Source organism: Bos grunniens, chromosome 6 (genome assembly GCF_055505025.1).
Source record: "Bos grunniens cultivar Pamir isolate PY7600 chromosome 6, Bosgru_T2T1.0, whole genome shotgun sequence".
In the NCBI taxonomy this organism is placed as follows: domain Eukaryota; kingdom Metazoa; phylum Chordata; class Mammalia; order Artiodactyla; family Bovidae; genus Bos; species Bos grunniens.
This window is the reverse complement of record NC_141170.1, coordinates 28,351,687-28,375,342: the sequence shown is the minus strand read 5'-3', so window position 1 is coordinate 28,375,342 and position 23,656 is coordinate 28,351,687. Positions and strand designations below refer to the sequence as shown.

The 23,656-nt window shown below is 38.6% G+C and overlaps 1 protein-coding gene across 2 annotated transcripts; it reads left to right on the top strand.

Annotated features, from left to right (window-relative positions):
- The first annotated feature begins 3,308 nt into the window (after nt 1-3,308).
- On the top strand, nt 3,309-23,454 carry EREG (epiregulin). 2 transcript variants are annotated; one of them, XM_086405407.1, is made up of 5 exons: nt 3,309-3,527; nt 15,335-15,421; nt 17,495-17,618; nt 18,475-18,624; nt 20,710-23,454. In XM_086405407.1, the coding sequence occupies exons 1-5, from the start codon at nt 3,479-3,481 to the stop codon at nt 20,789-20,791; spliced, it is 492 nt and encodes a 163-aa protein (XP_086261533.1). In that variant the 5' UTR covers nt 3,309-3,478; the 3' UTR covers nt 20,792-23,454. The 2 variants fall into 2 exon arrangements, with proteins under 2 accessions (XP_086261533.1, XP_086261534.1); XM_086405408.1 differs by having other exon boundaries at nt 3,336-3,527; nt 15,356-15,421.
- Nucleotides 23,455-23,656: the final 202 nt, after the last annotated feature.

Here is a 23,656-nt window from a genome sequence, read left to right as displayed (position 1 = left end):
GCCCCATCTGACAGAGGTAATATGTTTGTTATGTATCAATTAAAATACACATACCAGCAAGCCACCTTGAATTCATTATTAATTTAAAATGAATACACTTTAATAATCACAATCCTTAATACCTTTAAAAAACAGTATTAGATAGATATCAGACTATAAATATTATTTATATTTACTAAGTTTTTGAGAAAGAATCCCCAAACTGCAAGGGTTGGGAATTGCTGACCTGGTTGATATCTTGAAGGTACTGCCAGTTGGAAAATTCTATACGACTTGATTGTTTTCTTGCCAAACTGTCCTGCCTTAAATGTGTTGGGGGCCTTTAAGAGGAATTATGATTGTGCTTGATACTATGTTTATACATTTAAATGAAAGATTAATGAAAATGGTTCCCAATTATCAAAAAAAAAAACAAGACTCTTTTGCGGAGGCAGCGGCCAGTCTTCCTGATGTGTCATGACAGAGTCATTCTTGAAAGCTAATGGTTAGAAAATTGAGTAAACATAAAACCAATAAAGAGAAGATTTCTTCACACCATGTGAAATCAGCTTATAGAGGAGCACATTGCTGTGGAAAATTTTGGGAGAAGCACAAGGATTTTTTCATGATGATGGTATCTCCTGCTTGCAGGCATCAGCTACAAAATGAAAAAAATTCCTCCCCACATATCAATACCAAAGAGCTGACTACTGTCGCGTGACTCCATTTTTTCCAATCTGGTCCCACCCCATCCTTCTTTTGTGTACACACCAAGACACTGTATTTATTGAAATACGACATTAATTAGGACTAAGACAGTCTTCTTCCTGTCACTGTTTATAAGTACTTGACAGGGGCCACTGTGCAAAATAATGAAATACTTCCAGCTGACCCCTCATTCTTTCTACTGAATTCTGCTTTAGTTTTTCAGACACTTGAGGGCTATTTCTTTTCCAGATCCAGTTTGTAAAACAAAAACCATCACGAACCAGCAGTCCCTTTTCCCAATTCTAATTTACCAAATTTGTGATCCCTATCAATGTTCCATTAAGCTAACCCACCTCCAGGATCATCTTTCTTGGTTCCATTTATTCTTTTAGAAAAGAGCAATTGACAAGTTACTTACTGCTTGTTTCCTTGCTGGGTTCAGAAATTAAACTCAGGAACTCCTGACGCACAGATAATCCTACTTGTACTTTACCATACATTGATTCACTTAGCTCCTGAATACTGACCATCATCCTAACATGCATCTGCATATCATAACAGGCATTTTTAACAGGTGCCAACTCTTCTAGGCACTATGGGAAGCACTTTCACTATCTTCTTATGAGTTAGATACTATTAGTATCCCTAGTTTGCATACAAGGAAACTGAAACTGGTTAAAAAACTTGTCCAAGGATTCACATGCAAACAATCTAAATCCAGAACTGAAGATCTTAACCACTGAGGGAAAGAGGAAACATTTGCTTCCAACAGGAGTAAAGGACATCATTGATATGAAGGAAAATGAGTAGGAAGGAAGGAAGGGAGGGAAGGAGGAAGGAAGAAAGAAAGAAAGAATGAAAAAAAGAAAAAGGAAGAAAGAAAAAAGGAAAGGAATACATGAAGATAAAAGAAAGGTAAAGAGTTATCAACATATGAAATTTCATTTTCTATTCAAGTATGCTGTCAGTATGTCAGGGAAGTATGGGCTTCCCTGATAGCTCAGCTGTAAGAATCTACCTGCAATGCAGGAGACCTGGGTTTGATCCCTGGGTTGGGAAGATCCCCTAGTTGGGGGCATGGCAAATCATTCCGGTATTCTTACCTAGAGAATCCCCGTGGATTCTAGCCTGGTGGGCTATATAGTCCATGGGGTCACAGAGTCGGACACAACTGAGCAACTAAACACATCACAGCATATGCTGTCAGTACTGCTATATTAACTCACTGTTTTTAGGACCTACAGGGTAAATACAACAAGTAAGGCAATTCATGCATTTGAGCAGAGCCAAAGATAGGACTGACAAACAAGAAAAGTTAATTCAAAGTAGTTTCATCAGGTGTAAAGTACCATCTAGCATTCTATATCTGCTGCTAAGTTGCTTCAGTCGTGTCCGACTCTATGCGACCCCATAGACGGCAGCCCACCAGGCTCCCCCATCCCTGGGATTCTCCAGGCAAGAACACTGGAGTGGGTTGCCATTTCCTTCTCCAATGCATGAAAGTGAAAAATAAAAGTGAAGTCGCTCAGTCGTGTCCGACCCTCAGTGACCCTATGGCCTGCAGCCTTCCAGGCTCCTCCATCCATGGGATTTTCCAGGCAAGAGTACTGGAGTGGGGTGCCATTGCCTTCTCCAATTCTTTATCTAGTCTAGCGGAGAGATAAACATCACAAGCTGTGACAGATCAGAATGGAGAGAGAAGCCCCACCAATCCAGGCCTTGGAGGAGAACCATGAAAGTGAATAGGCTTGGCTCCATTTCTCCAAACTGGGATTCCGCTGGCTCAGGGAGGACAGTGGGAATAAGCAAAGGCAGAGTGAGTTTCCCAGCCTGACTGCAGCTAGGCAACTTGTCTTGGTGAACTAGCGGGAATTGAAGTGGAGAAGTCTATTGAGTTCACAATTGTGTCTGGCCTTCTCCAAAAGGCAATGAAAAGTCACTGAAAGATTTTGTTCGGAAGGGTGACAGCATTAAGGCAAAATTCAGGGAAGTTAAATTAAAAGCAATAGGCTGATGGATGGGGAAAGCATCATTTAGGGGCTTTTCTTCATAATCACTACATTTGGAAGCCTTAAATGCTCGCAGCACGCTGGAAGCAGAGGGGCTGCAAAGGAAGGTGTAGACACACACACACACACACCACCTCTGGACGGTGGCGGGTGTGAATACAAGGAGCCACAAATTTCAAGAACGTCCATAGGTCACTAACACACACACACACACACACACACACACACACACACAGCTTTCCAAAAGCACGAACTAGGAGCTCCAGCCCTGGCCGAGAAACTGACTGACTCAAGCTAACGCCCGTCGTCCAGAGCAACCCAAACCACCCACCATCCGGCAGGTGACCCCACAAACCAACCCTACTGGTCCACGCTCCCCATCTCCTCCCGCATGAGCCAGGGAGGGAGATGGAAAAGTTTGGGGAGTAGTCCCCGGCTCACGAGAAGGGCATTTTCTCATTCCTCGGTCACTCTCAGGTGTTCAGAGCGGGAGGATGACATCCGGACCGTCCTCCGGCCACTCCTCCCCCGGGCCGATTATGAAACTGCGGGCACTTTGTACCTCACCCCGCTCGCTAGGGAGTACTCAGGCCCCTCCCCAGACTAATAAAGGTCGCAGCGCGCGGCCGTGGAGCTCACTTGCCAGACACAGGCCGGGTGTCCGAGAGACGCGTGGTCCCCCGTAGCTCCAGCCGCCGCCGCCGCAGCCCAGCCGGACCCCTCCCGCAGCCCGCCGGAGCCCCCGTGTCCCCGCGCCCCGACACACGCTCACCGCGAGAAGGATGGAGCCGCGCCGCGCCCGCCAGGTCCCCACGCTGCTGCTCGTCCTGGGTGAGTCCCCCGCCCCTTCCCGACGCAGAGGACGAGACTCGGGCGGCCCGGGGGGCAGTTGTCACTTTCCACCTGACTCCAGGGTCCTCCATTTCCAACCAGGTCTCTCCTTCGGCGGGGAGTCCGGCCCTTCCCTCCCGCTGCGGCTGGAATGGGATGGGGTAGGGGAGAGGGGATCGGTGTTCAGTATGCCTTTTGCTGATCAAGGAACTTGGGCTGTGTGTTCTGCGTGAATTAATACAGCTCCGTATTGGGAGAAATAAAAAGTTGAAAAGATTCCCACCCCTACCCCTACCCCGCCTCCCCGCGCCCTTGGGAAAATCTGACAGTTCTAAAAAAATCCAAAGACAAGGGAAAACTGGGGTGAGGGTGGGGACAGGAGGCGGGAGTAGGGACTAGACCCGCGCCTATAAAAGACTTTTGGGAAAGAAAAGCGGTTTCCTCCCGCCTGGCCTTCAGTTTTCTACATAAAGCGGGCTTCAGCTTTCTGGGGTGCTGGCGTGTGCCGGCGCCGGCTTCGCGGAAGCTCCGGACTCCACGAGTGGAAACGCTGCTTGCTCACCTGGAGCTGCAGGGACACGCGGGCCCTGCCGCTTCCGGTCCCCCTACCCCCTCCCCCCTACTCCCGGGCCGCGCGCTCATCACTTGCTGTTAATTGCACTCTGTGGCCTGTAGTGGACCCGACTGAACACACAACACACACACGCAGCCTGTAGTGGCTGAGCGTACTTTAATGCATGTCTTCTTATTTGAGATAATTCAGGTGTGTTTTTTTTTTTTGGGGGGGGTGGACAGAGGGGGAAAAAATCCTTATGTAACTTTACTGGTATTGAAAAAAAAAATAATGCTATTTCCTAAACTTCAAGAAGAGTTTGGAGCTGTTATGAAAATTTTCCTAAGGAAATAAAGGTTGCCAATCTCGCGTTATTTCTGGGATTGCAATGAGGCGAATTCCCCTAACTCTACCTGTGCAGGATGTGACAGTTAAATTATTATTTCGACACACCTTATCTTAGGGGTTAGAAGACCTAATGACATGCATACTACGCATACTTGTAACTAACTCGTCCAAGTTCAAGAACACAGGTGGGAACTGGATCTGTGGTTTCTACCAAAACTTTTAAGAATAACTTCCTAGGAGTTTCTCAGTAAATAATGTGGCTTTGCTATCTTTGTTATGAAGTCTTCCTAGAGTTAGATGTCAACCTAGAGGTCAGAATAGCTTAACACTTTTTTTTTAAATTTCCCCTACCTATAAGGTTGCTTTGAACAATGCAAGTGTCTGTTTTGGGCCACTCATTGAGTATTCTAATTTGAGACATCAAGATCCTATGAATATCCTGGTTACTACCCACTTAGCTTATGTGTTGTGTGTTTTTGTTGTCATAAAAATGCTTAACTCCTTTATTGCATTACTTAATTATAGTTCACCTATTTCATCAGCTGCCAAGCCCATTTCTAAATGAGCTCGGCCAGTTTCTGTTTTCCCAGTTTGTTTAGGTATTTCTCTGCCACTAGGAAAGTTCCTGTTTGAAGTTCTGTATCATATCTCTACACTCTATTCAAGTATGCAAGTCCAATAGTCTTATTCCAAAGCACATGGAAAAAGGCAAGGCCAACTGTTCTGTCTGAAATTGCCATTTCCCCCCTAAACTAAAGATTATGTAGAAATACTTTTCCCAAATATTTATCCTTCAAGAAAAAGAGACATTCATTCGAGTTTTCAGCAGTTTATTATTGCCTTTTTTTGTGTGTGGAATTTATATGTATTTATGTCTGTGGAAAAAAAATACAGACACTTTCATTTGAATCTTCTGCCTCCAACACATGCAGATTTAAATTGCTATACACACCCCACAATCATTTGGTCACTTTTACATTTGATAAATATTTGATATTGATGGTTCCCAAATAAAAAGGAAAACATTTTATATTGAGTCTGCAATTAATGTTCAGGGTCTCTTGATCTAAAAATCAAACATGTTCAAGGATACCTAGATGGGCTTTTGAGCATGCTCCTGAATGACAGCTCCAAGACAATTTATCCATACTTCATTGCACAATGATAGAGAATTGACAGAATAAACATTCTTTCTTGAAATCTGAGAAGCATAGATCTCAGTGAGGCAATGGCTTGCCTTAGAGCTTTCCTTTTGACCCTGAGAGTTTATGAGCTGCCTGGTGTTGGCACAGCCTGAGATGACACATCACGGGCAGAAACACGATGACAGGCCTCTCCGGTCTGGATTTTGACCCAGGCACCCTAGCTGCCTTCCGCATCATCTTGCCATATAAGCAACTTGGGTAATTGGGGTGTGTGGTTCAGCCCTGAGACCCAAATCCAGGCTCTGGGAAGGCAGATGCCTCCTGTGAACTAACCATGTTGTGTGTGAGGTGTTTTCCATGTATCCTTTACTCCTTAAAATAACTGCATGAGGTAGAGATGATTAGCCCAGTTTGACAAATGGAGAAACCAAGGCTCAGTGATGTCAGATACCTTACAAGGACTTAGAGACAGCAAATGTCAAGGTCATTCTGGGTCAATGTGTAAAGAGCCAGAGGTTTTCAGAGTTAGTTATCAGGAGCATAATAAAGTAACTGGTTCTAATAGAGAAGTCCTAGAGTAGCGTGGGGGTTGCTGCAGAGCTTAGGACCTGTTATGGGCACTGGCGTATGTGCAAAAATGGTACCTGATGGTATCACTCAAGAAACCAGGCACAAAAAAGATGAGATTATTTCTTTAAGCTCTGCTCAGATATGTTACATTTTTACTTAACCTATATTCAGCATTTTTAATACCCAGGAAATGACTTTATTATGAAGCAATCATTGACGTCAGTTGACTGAGACCTTTGTTTCTATTTTTATAGTTTCCTAGACGTATGTTAAGTAAAGCAGTCAAGGAGAAGGAAACCCACATTCTTTTTATTCCCTGGATCATTCACAATATTGTGAATTGAATGTAGTGTTGACAAGAGATCTAGCTGGAATCTACAGCATACTTTATTAACAGTGAGAAAATAGACCTACCTATTTGGTTTTATAAAAAAAGTGCAGTGGTCCCATAGTCACTTTGGAAAACTTGAATTTGAATGTCTTCAAGAATGTTCATTTTTGCCCAGGAATCTCCAATTTCCTGGTGAATGATCATCCGGGAGATGCAAATGTCATGTAAGAAATCCTCTTTGAAGGGACTGTAAATGTAGGTGTGGTCTCCTCATCTGTCAGTCTTCACTCTGAATATAGGCCTATGCAAATTTCCATGGCTGCAACTGCTGTTGGAAACATTCCTTCAGAAGACAATGGGAAGACTCCCCAAAGCTGTAATAGGCCAGCTCCTCAGGGAGAAGCACCCTGACAGCCATTGCCTTGGTACGGCAATACTGGAACCTTTGGAAAATGATCCAGTGTCCTCTGGCGATGCAGTTTATGTTAAGGCTGGATGTCTGGTTTCAGGGCAAATAAAGGTTCACTGGCATTCTAGGTTAAAGCATTAACTAGGATACTGTTAATAATACCCAAGACAGCTTGATAATTGTCCAGAAAAAAAGTTAGCTCAATTATTTAGGTCAAAAAGCCTGAATTTTAAACTTGAGGCATGAAAGTAAGTGAAACACAAATATTTTTGAAAATCCTCAGGATAAGGGTAAAAGTCTCTCTTTCTCATATGTATGTGTAAATGCATATATGTATAATTTTCTGTACACACATGTGTGTGTCATACTTTACAGTTTTGCATTGAGACATAGTATATAGAACATAGGTTTCACATCCTGCTTCTTTTATTTCATACTTTTGGAAAGATGTATTCCTCCTTGAGCTTCAGTTTTCTCATCTATAAAATGGAGATTGTAATAACTATGCTGTTAGGTTACTGTATATGGATATTATAAATATCATAATATTAAAAATAATGAGAAACAGTTTTAAAGTCAGCATTGTTATCAGTAGTAGCAAGTTTTTCTTTTAGGAAAATGCCTCATTTGATCTTTGTAACTCCCTTTTAGCCAGGAGAGGCATTGTTTTTCCCAGTTTATAAATGACAAGACTCACTTTAAAAGGCATTACACAGCATGTAAGGCTCCTTTTTAAAATATGGTGTACCATCTACTGTGGATGCTCCCAACTCACTTCACTTTTGGTGAAAGTTCTACTCATCCTTTAAGATTGAAGAAAAATATCAGGCCTTCTCTGATACCTCCCTGCATCTTTCTCTCACCACTGGAAAATAACGGTGCCATCTGCCCGCTCCCCCCCCCCCACCCCTTTGTTTCTCTCTGAATCCTCCTATCCTACTCTTTTCTCATCACACTGTAAGTGTGTATCTGGCCCTGTCTTTCCTTACTGATGCTCAGCTTTTATCATTCACATTGTAACAGACTTATGTTAACCAGTCAATGACTATCATTGGAGGGATGATGAGAATGGTACTCTATTTAGGGTTCTTAGCACTCTGTTTTGACTCAGACAGCTGTTCTTTGAAAATGTGCTTGCAAAGTCAAATATTTTGGCTGAACAATAGTTTTTGAAAATCCAATTCTGTTTAATAGTAAAGTTGAACACCTTTTCTTCCTTGTTTTCCCCATTTCTGTCTCAGTGTAGTCTGTATTCAATGACAGTACGCCTAACAAAATTTAAGTGTATCAGCACTGTGTGTGTGTGGATGGATATGTGTATATGTGTATGTGTGTGAGAGAGAGAGAGAGAGAGGGAAGGAAATAGGGCAATGATATGACTGAATGATGGATAATCAGCAAGAAAACGTATTCTAATCTAAATTCTCTCTCTCCTACTCCACCCTGCTCCCCGGTGATATTTTCAAAGATAAGGTAACCTAGCTGCAGAGAGATAAGCAGTATCTGAGCTAGAACTCTCTCCATACCTCACGGATCTGCCGGGAGGATTTTCCAGCCTTGGGTCTATTTACACTATGGACTGGATGGTTCTTTGTTGTGGACTGTTCTGTGCATTGCAGGGCATTTAGCAGCAATCCTGATCTGTACCCACTAGATGTCAGGAGCAGCTCTGGTTGTGACAACCCAAACTATTTCCAACGTTGCTAAATGTCTCTGGTTGGCAAAATTACTCCAGGGTGAGAAGCACCAGCTGATGTTTTCCATTGCTAAGAAACATTGCCGCTCGTAAGTTGCAGTTCGAATAATCAGTGCTTAAGTTACTAAGACAAATAAAATTCATGTTAATGGTAAGCTCATTGCAGATATAAAAGCAATTCTAATGTTAAAAAAAAATCAACTTAGCAAGTTTTATTGCCGATTTTAACACCATTTTCCCTGAATAATGATGAATCTTGTTTATGATGGAGTCATTCATTCTCTCTCCAATCATTGCATTGCTAACCACCCCATGCCCCCTTTCATAATTCTGTTCTCTTGACTCCCGCAAGACTGAACTTTCCTTTTTCCTCCAATTTCTTTGGTCATTTCTATCCACTCCTTGTCACCTATTTCTGAAGTTCTATGATTTTCCATTCCATACTTTTTCCTTTGGAACATTTGAATGACTTCTATCTTTTGAAGGTAGTATTTCCTCATAAGACTTTCAAATAGATCCTGTCAATTCCATTCCTATTCTTTTACTCAAGATCTTTTTTCCCAGGTACCTCATAAATATAAATAAATGATATATGAACTGCAAACCCAGATTCCTTCATTCGTTATGTCCCCCGTCATGTCTACTAGCTACAAACAGTACCACAAACCTGCTGTCCTGCCTGTGTTATCTACTCTTGTAATGGCACCACCTTCCATGGTATTTTCTGGTCAGAAACATGGTATCATCTATGAAATTCCTCCTTCCCTCACCACCACCTGGGATCTAGCCTATAGTTAGAACAGAAGCTATGCCCTTTGCATCAGTTTACTTTTCAGCATCTTGTTCAGTATCATGCATATAGAAGACTCTTGGTAGACATTTGTTGAACAAATATTATTAGAAACAGATAATTACTAAAAAGTTAGTATAAGTTAAGTTGCTTTCCTTCCCTCTCGTTTATCACGTGTAATTAAGCCCTTCCCACCCTTTGGTTATGCTAAGGATGCACATATGCTTTGCACAAAAGTTGAAGTCTCCAGTGTTAACCAAAAAATATATTTTCACAAAATAAAATTTCTTAGCAGCTCCCATTATGCTAAGTGCATCACACAGATTCTTGGAATGAAATGTAATTAGCCTTAAGGCTTTTAAAATTATATTTTATGTACTTGTTTTCTCCTCTTTTCTTTCTTTCTTTCTTTTTTTTTTTTTTTTTGAGGCATACTGATGAAAACACTATCTTTTTGCAAATTCATTTTTGGCAATGAGGTTCTGTAAAGAATGAATAATAACAATAGTATGCTTCTAAAAATGCTAAGTTTTCAAAGTTGTAGGCCACAATATGACCGTAAAGAAGGAAGAAAAGGCAAATGGCACACACTTATCCAAACTGTTTCTCCTTTAGAAGATTTTTCTTTTGAGACAATAATGTAATAGTAATTCAAATTTCTGAATTGAATCAATGGGGATACATGTAAGAAGCAAGATGGAAGGGGGTAAAGATAGAAAAGGTGCTGAAAGGATCTTCCATGAAATATTATCTTGAAGAAAAAAATACATTTTCAATAGATAATTTGAAATAATACCCTAGAGATGAATCTTTGGTTTTAGAGGTTGCACATTCCATATTTAGAGCTCTTAGTCACAAAATTTCAAAACACCCAGATTAGTAAAAATTGTATACTTTATACAGTAATGGATATGCCTTCTCCTATATTATGAGAACATTTCCATTATGAATAAGATAGACAGCTTTAAAATCCATTTTTATGATAAAATAAGCTCTAGTTTCATATTTTGACACACACTTCTTGATTTGAATAGTTTTAAGTATAGTATTGTATGATAACCAAAATATATGAGCATTTTGAAGTATGATTTAGAAATTATTGCCACAGATTTGAAGAGTTATTTAATGTCTCTGAACTGAAAACTATGGCTTATTACATCTTCTCTTGATACTTTACAAAGAAGATCTTATGGCTGTATTTGAAATTCAAAATTCAAGACTTATTTGTAACCTGTCATTATATCAACCTCTGGTTTCATTCTGTTATCCTGTTTTTATCTAAATAGTTACTGTTGGCTTTTACATTTATTTTTAAATGATGCTTAGTGGTAAAGTTAACATTAAAAGCTGTAGAAAGAAAATGATTGCTGGCAGGAAGCAAGGTTTATGCTATATAGATATACATTATGATATGTATATACTATTACATATGCTGTTTTCTGAGAAATAGGCTGTTACTAGAAAGTCTTTCAGTAGTGCTTTTCAGTGTCTGATGTGATAACAGAGCTTACAGTTATTTTAACTTTATCTAATAGTGGCATTTAAGACAAAAAGACATCTGGAAATGATGAAGGCATATTCACTCCTTGAAAGAAAGTATACAAGACCTAACAAGCCTAGTATGTTAAAGACAAATCCTAAAATTACAGACTGCCCTGGAAGAAAGTAGAAAACTAACAGTTTTGTGAGTAGGTAGGCATGTGACCAAGCAGAAGTGTGAGCAAAGAGGATTTTGCTGCCTGTTTGGGCTGGGCAATTACTGTGATTCATAATGAGTTGGCTGTTCTGGTCTAAATATCCGAAAAGGTTAAATTAGGAAAATAAGGTGCATTCCTTTCATTCTGTAACCCATCTCATTTTATTTTGGGTCATTTGTATTTGACTTGATTGTTATTCAGGAGAGTCATTTTATCTCTGAGAATTGCAGTTGATGATTGCAGAATAGGCTTGGTTAACCAGTCACCAAATCTCAGTCTCCATCTAGATGGCCCCTCAGTGTGGCCAGAAGGAAGCAAGGACAAAAGACACCGTATGCAAAAAAAAAAGGACATTTTCTACCTTTAGCATTCCTTCTGACTGTCAGGCACGCACTTTTCACTTAATGCCCCAGGGCCCAGGACATTTAGTGCCCCCCCACCCCCCACTGGAGCGAGGGCACTCAACCTCTCCCACGAGCTGTCCCCAGTATTGTGTAAGGTGTAGGCTCGGCCCTGACTCACAGAGTAGAGGTGATTTGTATCCTGTGAGTCACCAGTGCCACTTCCTGCTGGCACATTTGAGATTTCACTGAAACAAATCTCTGAAAGGTGAAGGTAGATGAATAGGCGAGCTTTAAATTCCTGAAACCCATTTGGAAATTGGACAGAAATAATGGGCTCCAAAGACAGTTTTGTTTTCTTAACATTATTGACATAGAAGTTCCAATGGCTAATTTTGTGTTTACAAATTACCATTTAGCGTAGAATTCCTCTGTATGGTAGTTACCAATGTAGGGCTGGCCACCAATCTGTTTGCTGACATTATCCAAACTCTATATCCAAATAATACCATAGGGTTATGTTTTCTCAGCAGGGACCCATGGTCAAGATCAAAAATTCAAATATAAGATTTGCAATTGACCTAGAGAAAGATCATTATGTTCAATTAGCACTAAAGTCATGAAAAACTGAAAGATTAAGGAAATATACAGATAGGACTTCAGCATGTATCCCTGCATGACTTTAATGAGTAGTGATTTATAATTGGATATGAATGCTGGATGTTAAAATTCTACATGGGTTAACTTTTTCAATCTTTTGATCGCTTCCCACTATTCCTTTACCCCATTTTGCAAGGCCCTGGGCTAAATATGAGGTTGAGGAAAGCTTGAAAACCAGTTTTGAAGCAATAGAGCTGTGTGGATGAACACATGATTTAGAACCAATTTTGGTAGTTCATTAAGAACCAGTTTTGGTAATTCTTCCCAAGTGGTGCTAGTGGTAAAGAATCTGCATGCCAGAGCAGGAGACACAAAAGATGCGTGTCTTATCTCTGGGTCCCCCTGGAGAAGGAAACTGCAACCCACTCCAGTATTCTGGCCTGGAAAATTCCATGGACAGAGGAGCCTGGCCGGCTACAGTCCATGGGGTTGCAGAGAGTCAACCACGACTGAGCACTTACAAGAACTGAACACAGTAGTTCATTGGCTACATATATCTGTGATTAAAGTGTAATCTAACACTGTCATTTGAGAACTACATTTAAAATCATTTACAATTCCATCTATAAAATACCCGGATGTGGGATTAATGTACCAAGTCTCATAGAAACCATCCTGAGAGATGGACTATGTCCAAGGGAGCGTCACAGGTTAGAACAGCCCAGTTTTTGTGGAGGCACGCCCTGCCCTGAACATTCTTTAATTCACAAAGACAAATATTTCACTTGTGGCTTGACCAACTGGAACAAAGTTTCCAACAGTGGAAAAACTAACAATATGAAAAAACTTTTGAGAAAAAAAAAAACCAACAACAACTAATAAGCAACACCTCAGAGCAATTAGCTGGATTTTATTATAATAGTCGCAGGTTGCATTTGTAAGCAGTTCTGAACAGGAAAGGCTAGTGTCTGATTTCTGCAAAGAGCGAAGAAACCATCCTTTGCAGAGAAATGTACATTTGCACAGTGGACCTGGCTGGCCCTTTTGCAGTAGGAGAATCGATAAGATCTCCTCACATCAGTTGAAGAGCCGTGGAGGAATAGGAATGTCAGGGATGTAAAAACACACATTTGAAACTCCAGCTTATCTTGAGCAGATTGTATAAATTAAAGGAAGTAATTCTTTATGAGTGAAAGTTTATGGCAAAATTATATCGAGAAGTAGAATGATATTGGCTTGGATAAAACTCTAGCTAATTCACCCCTGAAAAAATGTGTGGACAGTTATCCTTTTCCATCTCTGTTCAACTGACAGTAGAATCCAAATTTTAGCCATTTTTTTGTCATTTAAGAAAGATTTTTTTTTTTCCTGTAAGGACAATCAAAGTATCATTTATATTGTAGGAGAAATATGGAGCAAGGAGGTGATAGTTCTAAACTTTCCAAAAGATATTTTCAAGTCAATGAAAAGTTATGAGAGTCGATGTCATAAGATGTACTCCTAACCCTTATCTTCTATAATCTCTAGATAATTGGTCTTGGATAAGACATTTAATTTAACTACACTGCAGTTATTGAGGTTAATATAACCACTTCAGAGGATTATTATCAGTGTCGAGTTTGAAACATTAAGAAATTACAAACTCTGATGCTTATGTTTTACTCAAATCATACTCAATTTGCTTAACATGTACACACCTCCTCTGATTGTGAAAAAATAAAATTCTTTATTATATGGAATAATTATCCTTTAAAATACCAAAATACAGAGAGATTTATAACCTTGTTATAGACCAGTAGAGGGCACTATCCACATATACTACTTCTCAAAACAAGCTAGCTGTTGAATGGCATGGAACATTCATGAGTCCCATTTCATTTAATTCTCCCCCAAACTCTATAATTTGGTAAAATTGAGATCCAGAGAATTTAATTAATTTGTCCATTAATTGCATAGCTCAGGTTTTCTCCCAGGATTGCCTTTCCAACCATACTTTGTTGCCTCTTTATGGCATTAAATACTCTGCTTCAGTTATATTTAGCTGAGTTCATTCCCTGTAATGTCCATTATACTTTAGTGTTATTGCCTGTTTCCAAATTCTGTAATGTGGGCAAAGAACAACATTGCTGTGTACTCTGAAGAAAGTTACTTAAACTCTTTATGCCTCACTCTTCTCAAATGGCTAGTCGGGAGAACAGTAATATCTTCTTCAAAGAGTCACTGAGTGGATTAAGAGATAGTATAGGTAAGGATGGGCTTCCCTGGTGACTCAGATGGTAAAGAATCGTACTGTGATGCTGGATACTCAGGTTCGATCCCTGGGTCAGGAAGACCCCTGGAGAAGAAAGTGGCTACCCACTCCAGTATTCTTGGGGCTTCCCTCATGGCTCAGACCATAAAAAATCTATATGCCCACACATAGTACATGGTCAAGAAATGTCAACTGCTGCCAACTACTACCACCAACACCAATAATGTTTATTATATAACAGTTACACATATAACCTGGAACGAGTGATTAAAGAGCAAATACTCCTAAGAAGAAGAGTAAAATTCTCTTCAGTAAACTTTCCTACAATTAAAAGGATTCTTCCTATTCTTTCCATGCAATTCACAAACTTCTTGCAACATCCTGGTGCCAGTCCCCCAACATTTATCTTTTCAGGGGAGACACACAGTGAAACACCTTGTTAATCTCTTATTGGATGACAGAAGCTGTATTCTAAGGCTCAGTATGGTTCATGCAGCATGTGTATCCCTTCCCATATTGGATAAGATATGTTCTGACTTTACTTAGATTACATATTGTGCATTAAAATCTATTAATATTTTCATGTGTAATACAAAGAGTACCTTAGGTACTTAAATCAACAACTGATGTATCTTCAGTTGAGAGTCCTATTTCATTGTGACCATAAATAGAAGCTGAGTTTTATTTGAAGCCTTCTTTGTGATAGGTTCTACTTTGGAGCATTGCTCTGAACACATCATGAAGTAAAACGGTGGAAATTTTCCAATTGCTAAGCTTCTTAAGAAATCAGATGGTAAAACCAAGTCTTTGAAAAGGTTACTGTGAAATGTTTAGAGCAGGTCATGTTTGTAACTCTGAATGTAATGCCATGGCTTTTACCATGGGACACAGAGCTGGGTGTTCATTTATTTTCAGTGATATGCCTGTTTCCATGAATTATTTTCTTTCAGGGTTTAGAGGGATCAAATTATTGAAATAATCAAAAGAAATCTGCAAATATTGTAATTATGTGGAAATCTGGTCAGAGTTTCTTTCTTGAAGCATCAGTTATATATTTTATTTTTCTCCATAAATAGTTTTCTATCTTCTTCAAGCAGTCTTCAGTACAACTGTGATTCCTTCATGTATCCCAGGAGAGTCGGGAGATAACTGCACAGCATTAGGTAAGCCCAGCTTTGTCAATGTTGCATCAAATAATTATGCATTCTTAACAGAAATGTAAACTTAAAGACTATAAATATGAGATAGTGGGGAAAAGAGAGGCGAATAGCTGCTCTATTAACAAAAGAACTCAATGATCTGGAAAAATTATATAAAGGAGTAACTGGAGGCAGAGGGCCTGGATATCTAGTTGTATGTGAAAATTTGATCTTAAAGAGAGGGAAAAAAGAAAATCAGATTCCCTTTGATCATTTCAGAACTTTGCTACGAAACTACTGGGAGAGGTTGGATCCCAGGCAAAACAGGCAAATTTGAGCTTTGTACACAGTAGATAAAGTATTTCGTTGTTGTTTTTTGTAAAAGGAACAAATGATGTCCTGTATTTTGAGTTACAGCAATCATTCAGAAAATATCTATAGAGTACTTAATACATGCCAAATACTGTGCTTAGGTGGCACTAGTGGTGAAAAAGTAGCCTGCCAATGCAGGAGATGTAAGAGATGTGGGTTTGATCCCTGGGTAGGGAAGATCCCCTGGAGAAGGGCATGACAAGCCCCTCCAGTATTCTTGCCTGGGAAATCCCAAGGACAGAGGAACCTGACGGGCTATGGTCCATAGCCTCACAAAGAGCCAGACAGGACTGAAGCAACTTAGCATACATGCACACAGATGAGTGGTGCATTGTCGTATCTTTGGACCCCAGGGGACTCTGACTGTGGTTCAGGAGAGATCTGCTTTATATTCAGTCTGAGTTATTGAGTTCAGAGTTATCCTGAGTAACCAGAGTAGTACACCTCTTTTCTTATCCTTCCTCATTATACTCTAGGGGTTTGGTCTGCCTCGCTCCCTATTTTTGGCTATTTGAACAAGAGTATAAAGTCAAGATGCCTTGTTTGATTATTTCATATAGACTCTTCAAATTTTAGGTCTTCCCTAGTGGCTCAGATGATAAAGTGTCTGTCTGCAATGCAGCAGACCCAGGTTCAATCCCTGGGTTGGGAAGATCCCCTGGAGAAGGAAATGGCACCCCAGTCCAGTATTCTTGCCTGGAAAATCCCATGGACTGCGGAGCCTGGTAGGCTACGGTCCATGGAGTCGCAAAGAGTCAGACATGACTGAACAACTTCACTTTCACTTTCTTCAAATTTTAGTAATTGAAACATTCTAGGGATTCCTTGGTGGTCCAATGGTTAAGACTGTATGCTTCAACTGCAGGGGGCATGGGTTCAGTCCCTGGTTTGGGAACTAAGATCCCACATGCCACACGGCCAAAAAAGTAAATAAACTGTTTAAAAAAAAAAGCTCTTAATAAAAAATTATAAAGTAAATGTTATGTGTAGGTTGTAGCGCTATTCTAAAGAGGCTACTGTTTTCATGGTTGTATTTGTGTAACCAAGGCATTTATAAGTCAGGGTTTGTTTAGGTCACGTTCAGCTCTTATCATTAGAGACTTTGATTTTGGGTTTGGGGTGGTGGTTTAGTCATAAGTCATGTCTGATTCTTTTGACCCAATGGACTGTAGCCTGTCAGGTTCTTCCATGGGACTTTCCAGGCAAGAATACTTGAGTGGGTTGCCATTTCCTTCTCCAGGGGATCTTCCTGACCCAGGGATCAAACCCTAGTCTCCTGCATTGCAGGCGGATCCTTTACCGACTGAGCTACCAGAGAATGCACACCAAAACAAGCCTTGTTGGCTTAAAACCCTCTATAGATTTAAGCTGTCTTAAATTAATTAATGGATTCAGCTTGCAAATGTCAGAATTATTTGAAAAAATTAGACAACCTTATTTGGATAAGTGAATAACCGTAAAGTATTATGATTTTTCGTGTGTGCCTTCAACTTACCTTTTCTAACCTTAAACATTGTCTTTTGGGAATTTTATTCCCAGTTTTTATTTTGTTTTGTTTAGTCCATTTTCCTTTGGGAATCCAGTGTTTTGCTTATTGCTCTAGAGAGTATGATAACTAAAGTGACTTTTTGTCCACAAATGCCTGAGAATGGTTACGATTATGAAAGGATGATACTATTTCGAAGAAAGTAACAGAATACATTCCACTTGGCGTTTCTTTCACAGTTCAAACTGAAGATAATCCACGTGTGGCTCAAGTGTCAATAACAAAGTGTAGTGCTGACATGAATGGCTACTGTTTGCATGGACAGTGCATCTACCTGGTAGACATGAGTGAAAATTACTGCAGGTAATGTGCCAAACACAAACAAACAATATCTTAAAAACCCATATTGTCTCTCTTTCTTATCTTCTTAATAAGTACTCTATTATTTCCATGGGCTGCAGTTTTTAGTATTATTAGCATGCAATTTATATTTACTATTATAAACTTTATTTTTTCTTTTAAGCTGTGCTCTGTGTGCTAAGTCGCTTCAGTTGTGTCTGACTCTTTGTGACCCTATGGGCTGTAGCCCACCAGGCTCCTCTGTCCATGGGATTCTCCAGGCAAGAATACCGGAGTGGGTAGCCATTCCCTTCTCCAGGGGGTCTTCCTGACCCAGGGATCGAGCCCAGCTCTCTTATACCTCCTGCACTGGCAGGAAGGTTCTTTACCACTAGTGCCACCTCTTTTAAGTTGGGGAACAAAGAGTAGAACAAATGGTAGTTATCAGATTATACAGATACTTCAGGGGTGTGGAATGGGGAGGGCTTCAGATACCTTCCTCTCACACTTACCACAATAGCAGGTCAACTTTTAATCTTTTCACTGGACTTGTATGTCAGCTATTGTTACAAGCATTGACTCCACTGATTTAGACAAAAAGCACCTCAAACCCACACAACATACAAAACACCATTGTCAGCCACATTGGCAGCTGAATAAGACTATCATTTTAATATAACAGTTGCGATTTGAGAGCTTCATGGGGCTCTTTTATCAAAGTTGGGCCAGCTTTCGGGTCAGTCTTTGAATTCATCTTTACAACTTTTGGCAGACCTTGTTGATATCTTGCTTTATAGTGTGAGATGACCTCTTATGAGATTAATTCAGAACCAAGATTGCTTTTTAAAATAATTGATCTTTCTCTTCCATTGTCCTTTAGGTGTGAAGTAGGTTACACTGGTGTCCGGTGTGAGCATTTCTTTTTAACCGTCCAAAAACCTCTGAGCAAAGAATATGTGGCTTTGACTGTGATTCTTGTTATCTTGTTCCTTGTCATAGTTGCTGGTTCTATATACTACTTCTGCAGATGGTAAGCCAGTGTTTTTGTTTTTTAACACTCTTCCTTTGTAAATTACCTTTATACAAGACACACAAACTGGGTAAAAATATGGCAAAGTATTATTTAGTGGGAAAAGACAGACTGCACTAAAGATATTTTTAAGAAAGTTTCAGCAGCAGAACACCTGGACTTGACTCTGTTTTGGGATCTGTTATTTATTACCTCTGTGACCTTATACAACTTAAACTAAGAGTATCAGTTCCCTCCTTTATAAAATACAAATAGAAATCCTTATTCTACGTTAATGACAGGATTATTATCAGTATTGAGTATAAAACATGCAAAAGTAAATCATAAGGCATCATGCCAATGTTAAATTTAGCCACTTGTATTCAATTTATTAGATTGAAGTTTGTATTTCATAAAATATACTTTGTAAACTAATAACCCCAGAGGCTTAGGATCTTAAAATTTAAGGCAGACTAGTAGAAACGAGTGTCCAGATAATTGTAAGAGCTTACTTTTAAAAATTGGTTCATGCCAGTCCCTTAAAATTCCATCTTCAACACTCCATCTGTGTACAGTGCTGTACTTATATATACTGACAACTGAGTGGGCATTGAAACTTTTGAGCGTATATCAGATTGACTGTTTTTTAAGGTTAGTATCAGGAATAGTATAACTTAAATAGTGTGTGTGTTCAGTCTTATCCAACTCTTTGAGACCCCATGGACTATAGCTTGCCAGCTCCTCTGTCGATGGACTTTTCCACTCAAGAATACTGGAGTGGGTTGTCATTTCCTACTGCAAGGGAACATCCTGATCCAGGAATCAAAACGGAATCTCTTGCGTTTCCTGCATTGGCAGGCTGGCTCTTTACCACCGTGCCACCTGGGAAGCCCTACTTAATAGTAGCTGCCTTTAAAATGTCTCCATGAAATCCTCCTTATTTTGGAAGGGCTGCAAATTTTTCAGCGTACATTTGAGTGAATTTTATTTTATTTTTGCTGAAAATAATGCACTTCTACTTTTGAAGCTCCAAAAATGTTACTTTTACAAGATTAAATTTATTTGATCTGTGTTTACTTCTAAGTATTCATCAAATTTTAATATCTTTTTAATTAGTTATGATCACATAACTGAATATTATTACACCTGAAACACACCTGAAAGGTCTTTAACTACAATCCTTTCTTTTCTAAAGATGAGAAAGTGAGACCCAGAGAGGGAATTGACATGCCCTGGCTTGTCTAGTTGACAAGTAGCCAGATCAAGGCTAAACAAAGGTTTTCCTAATCGTGTTTTTCAAGTAAGCAAAAACATTATGCAGTTTCCTTAAGTCTACATGATTCATCTTCAAAATGGGTAGAAAATGAACTCAAAATATTAGGTAGACAGCTTTAATGAATGAGTGAATGAAGATTCTGAACCACTAGATTTATGAATCCTAGCTAGGAGAACTTGCCAGGTTATGTAATCCATTTGTACTTTACTTTTTTCATCTGTAGAATGGGGATGATAATGCTAAGTGTAAGGATAAAATAAAAAATGAATATATATCACTTAAAACATTGTCAGTCACGTAGTAATTGCCTGATAAATGTTAGTTATTTTTATTTTTATTGGTGATAACATTACATTAACATGATAGGTAGAATATAATAGGGATATTCAAAGTATTTGCACTTTTTTTCTTATTTGTAATAAGGAAAGAAGGAAGAAAAAGGGAAGGGAAGACAGAGAAAAAGAAAAAAATGATAACAGTCCAGGACTAAATGTGGTCACATGCTCTCCTGGAATTTTACAATTTTCATGACCATCTGAAAGCCTCTGAGGAGTTCTTTAACTGCATTTCACCATTTCCTCCCGAATTTATTTGTCCAGGGAAACTACTCCTTGCCCCCTCCCTCTTTTCTCAGCTTCAACCTAAACCTGGTTACCTGTGTCATTTTGGAAGCACCATGCTTAAGTGCCTTTAGAGTCCAAGTATTTGTTTCTTTTTTTTTTTTTTTTAAACTTTACATAATTGTATTAATTTTGCCAAATATGTTATCATATTTTGCTCTTATTATTGTTAACTACAGTGCTAATGATTTCATTTCTGAATATTTCTAGGTACAGAAATCGAAAAAGTAAAGAACCCAAGAAAGAATATGAAAGAGTGACCTCAGGGGATCCGGCATTGCCGCAAGTCTGAATGGTGCCATTAAGCTTATGGGCAGGAATGCACTGCATGCCTGGTTATGTTAATATTCCTATTTTATTAATAATATTTATGTGGGGTCATATGTTAAGTCAACAATGATGTATTTTTTCATATGCTAAGAAAAGTTTTTATTTTTGTTTTATTTTTAACAGATTGCTAATGTATAATGTACACAAAATATTTAATATAAAAGGAAAGTGGATATTTTTGTAAGAAATCCTTTCCTGGGCTAAATGCTTTACTGAAAACTTTTTTGCCTGGTGTACAATGCATAGGAGTGAACAATGCCCAGTTCGTTGTTTAGAAAGTGTCAGCACGTGACAGATTTCTATAAGCCAAAAATATGGTCAAACCAATTTAATGTATTTTTCTACTCCTCGAATCAATGATAATTGGTTTGACTATATCAGAGTTTGGTGTCTGAGTTGGCACCACTGTGCCACGTATTGAAACACTAATGCTATGGGAACTGGGGAGAAGCAAATATAGATCTTGAGCTAAACACTACACCCTCTGCTCCCTCCACTCACACATTCTCACTGTTTACTGCCTGGAAGGAAGGTGCGCCATTCTCTATGCCCATTCACAACTCCTGTGGATATTAGTCATCCATCTAATACAGGGGCCACAGACTGCTCCCAGTCCACAGCTGGCTAGGAATGGGCCACACATCTGGAGGTGAGTGGCAGGCAAGCAAGCAAAGCTTCATCTGTATTTACAGCCTCTCCCCATCACTCACTTCTCCCTGGTGCATGGAAAAATTGTCTTCCACAAAACCCGTCCCTGGAGCCAAAAAGGTTGGGGACTGCTGATCTAATAGATTTTCCTTAAGAAAATGAATTGAGAAAACTTTTACCATCTTTTATGTAATTTTATGTATAGCTTCCCAATGTCCTTTTTTTTTTTCAGTACATTTATGCTAGGTAACTGTTGCTCATGAACTAATAAAAAAAATCCACACATGAAGCCAAAATTTGTGCTTCTTTTTTGAAGAGTATTTATTTCTATATGAACTTTGCTAAAGAATTCTACAGTTAAATCAGAGTCCAAAATTTGATGGACTAAGTGTTATTTTAAAGTATAATATAAGACAGTTATTCTATATATAGTCTAAAGAGATCTAAAAGCATGTTTCTGTTTCCCATTAATATAGCTGAAGTCAAATGTGCTGTGTAAGGATATGTTTTTAATCCTACACATCCTTATTGACATCTACTGTATGTAAGGGAGGTCTGCTTATTTTGAGTAATATTGATTGCTTAAAAAAAATTATTGATGAACCAAGAAATCATCTGAAATCCATTTATTTTGTTACAAAAGGGAGTCATATTGGTTTATCTTGAGCATTTCAATTCATATTACATAATTAATTGTAAGTGGTTTGGGATGTTAAATCTTTATTTAAGGATGCTTAAATAAAGATTAAAAACTAGCCCCTGTAAAAGTTAAATTTTTATTTATAATTTGATATTAAATAATAAAAAAGATAGGACACAGATTGGTTTTATGGGTGAAAATTAATTTTTAAAATGTTTTAATGAAGATAATGCTGGGCAAACATTAAAAAACCATTGCCATTAGCTCATGTTTCTTACAAACAGAAAAATTTGGCTCATATTTAGTCTATCTTCCTTATTTTACAAATTTCTCACTATATATATTTCTAGAAAGATCTATCTATGTCTAATGTATTGAGACTAAATGCAAACCAATGCATAAATACCTAGTTTGTGGCTTCCCACCAAGACCACACAGTAACCCAGTAGACATACTCTATAACCAAAGAGGGTCTAAGATTGATGCTAAAGATAACCTCATGATCAAGATTTGTGTAATTTATTAAATATTTAAAATACAATCAAATGCCACTGTTCTTTTGGACATTCTTTGTTCTTATCTCTTTGCCAAAGTCAAAGCAAGGAGAGAGATGGTGCATTGGGAGGACAGATTTTTATTTTTGAGTCCTGAGAAGAGGATTAGTTAAATTCAACTGCCCTGAGGTGTCAGATCAATTTCTATGTACCAAATACATGATATTAGCTTCTAATTTCTATTGAATTCAGTAAAAACTCATGTCTGATCCATTTTGCTATTTTTGCTGCAACAGTCAGTATGTAGACTTTTGGGAAAAAATGTGTTTAACTTGCTGCCCAATAATTTCTGATTTTTGTCTACTCTTATTCCTATGGGGAAAAGGGGAGTAACAACCTTTATATAAACAGTGTTGCTTGAGTAAATTTTAATGTTTTGACTGAAGAATAATTTTATCTAACACATGCCTGTTATTCAAGTTGGATGAGGTTAAATGTAAGATAGTGAATTTCTCTCTGCTTTTTTTGCACTCTGTAATTGCACTTTTTACGTTTGAAGAGCCATTTTGGTATACAGTTTATATTAAAGATGCTGTAGAACATAAAGTTGTATCACATGCAGTTTAAAGTAACTTATTTGACAATGAATTTTATCAGAGTACTGAATTGTATCAATTTGTTTGTGTTCCATATCAGCTTTGATAATTGTGTACCTTAAGATATTGAAGGAGACTATAGATACTTCACAGGATATTATTAATTTTTATTTATTTTTTGTTGGAAACTGGAAAAAACAAAATTGAAAAATAAAAATGCATGAAACACCTTGCATTAAAAATGTCACTGATTGATGTAGTCTCTTTTGTTTTTCCATACTACATTAACGGGCTTAAAAGCAGTGACAGGACTATAATGTGTTTAAAGACATTGGTTTTAGTTTGGGAAAGCACTATGTAAATTTATCACAGATTATGGCCTACCATAATGAAGAATTTCTTTGAAATGTAAGGAATTCCATTAATTATAAAATTCTAGCTGTTAGTAT

What these genes read in the sequence shown, in the direction of transcription:
- EREG (XM_086405407.1), top strand. Translation starts at nt 3,479, where the DNA reads ATGGAGCCGCGCCGCGCCCGCCAGGTCCCCACGCTGCTGCTCGTCCTG. An exon ending in AGATAACTGCACAGCATTAG is followed by an intron (nt 15,422 to 17,494) that starts GTAAGCCCAGCT and finishes TTTCTTTCACAG; the next exon opens with TTCAAACTGAAGATAATCCA. An exon ending in ATATACTACTTCTGCAGATG is followed by an intron (nt 18,625 to 20,709) that starts GTAAGCCAGTGT and finishes GAATATTTCTAG; the next exon opens with GTACAGAAATCGAAAAAGTA.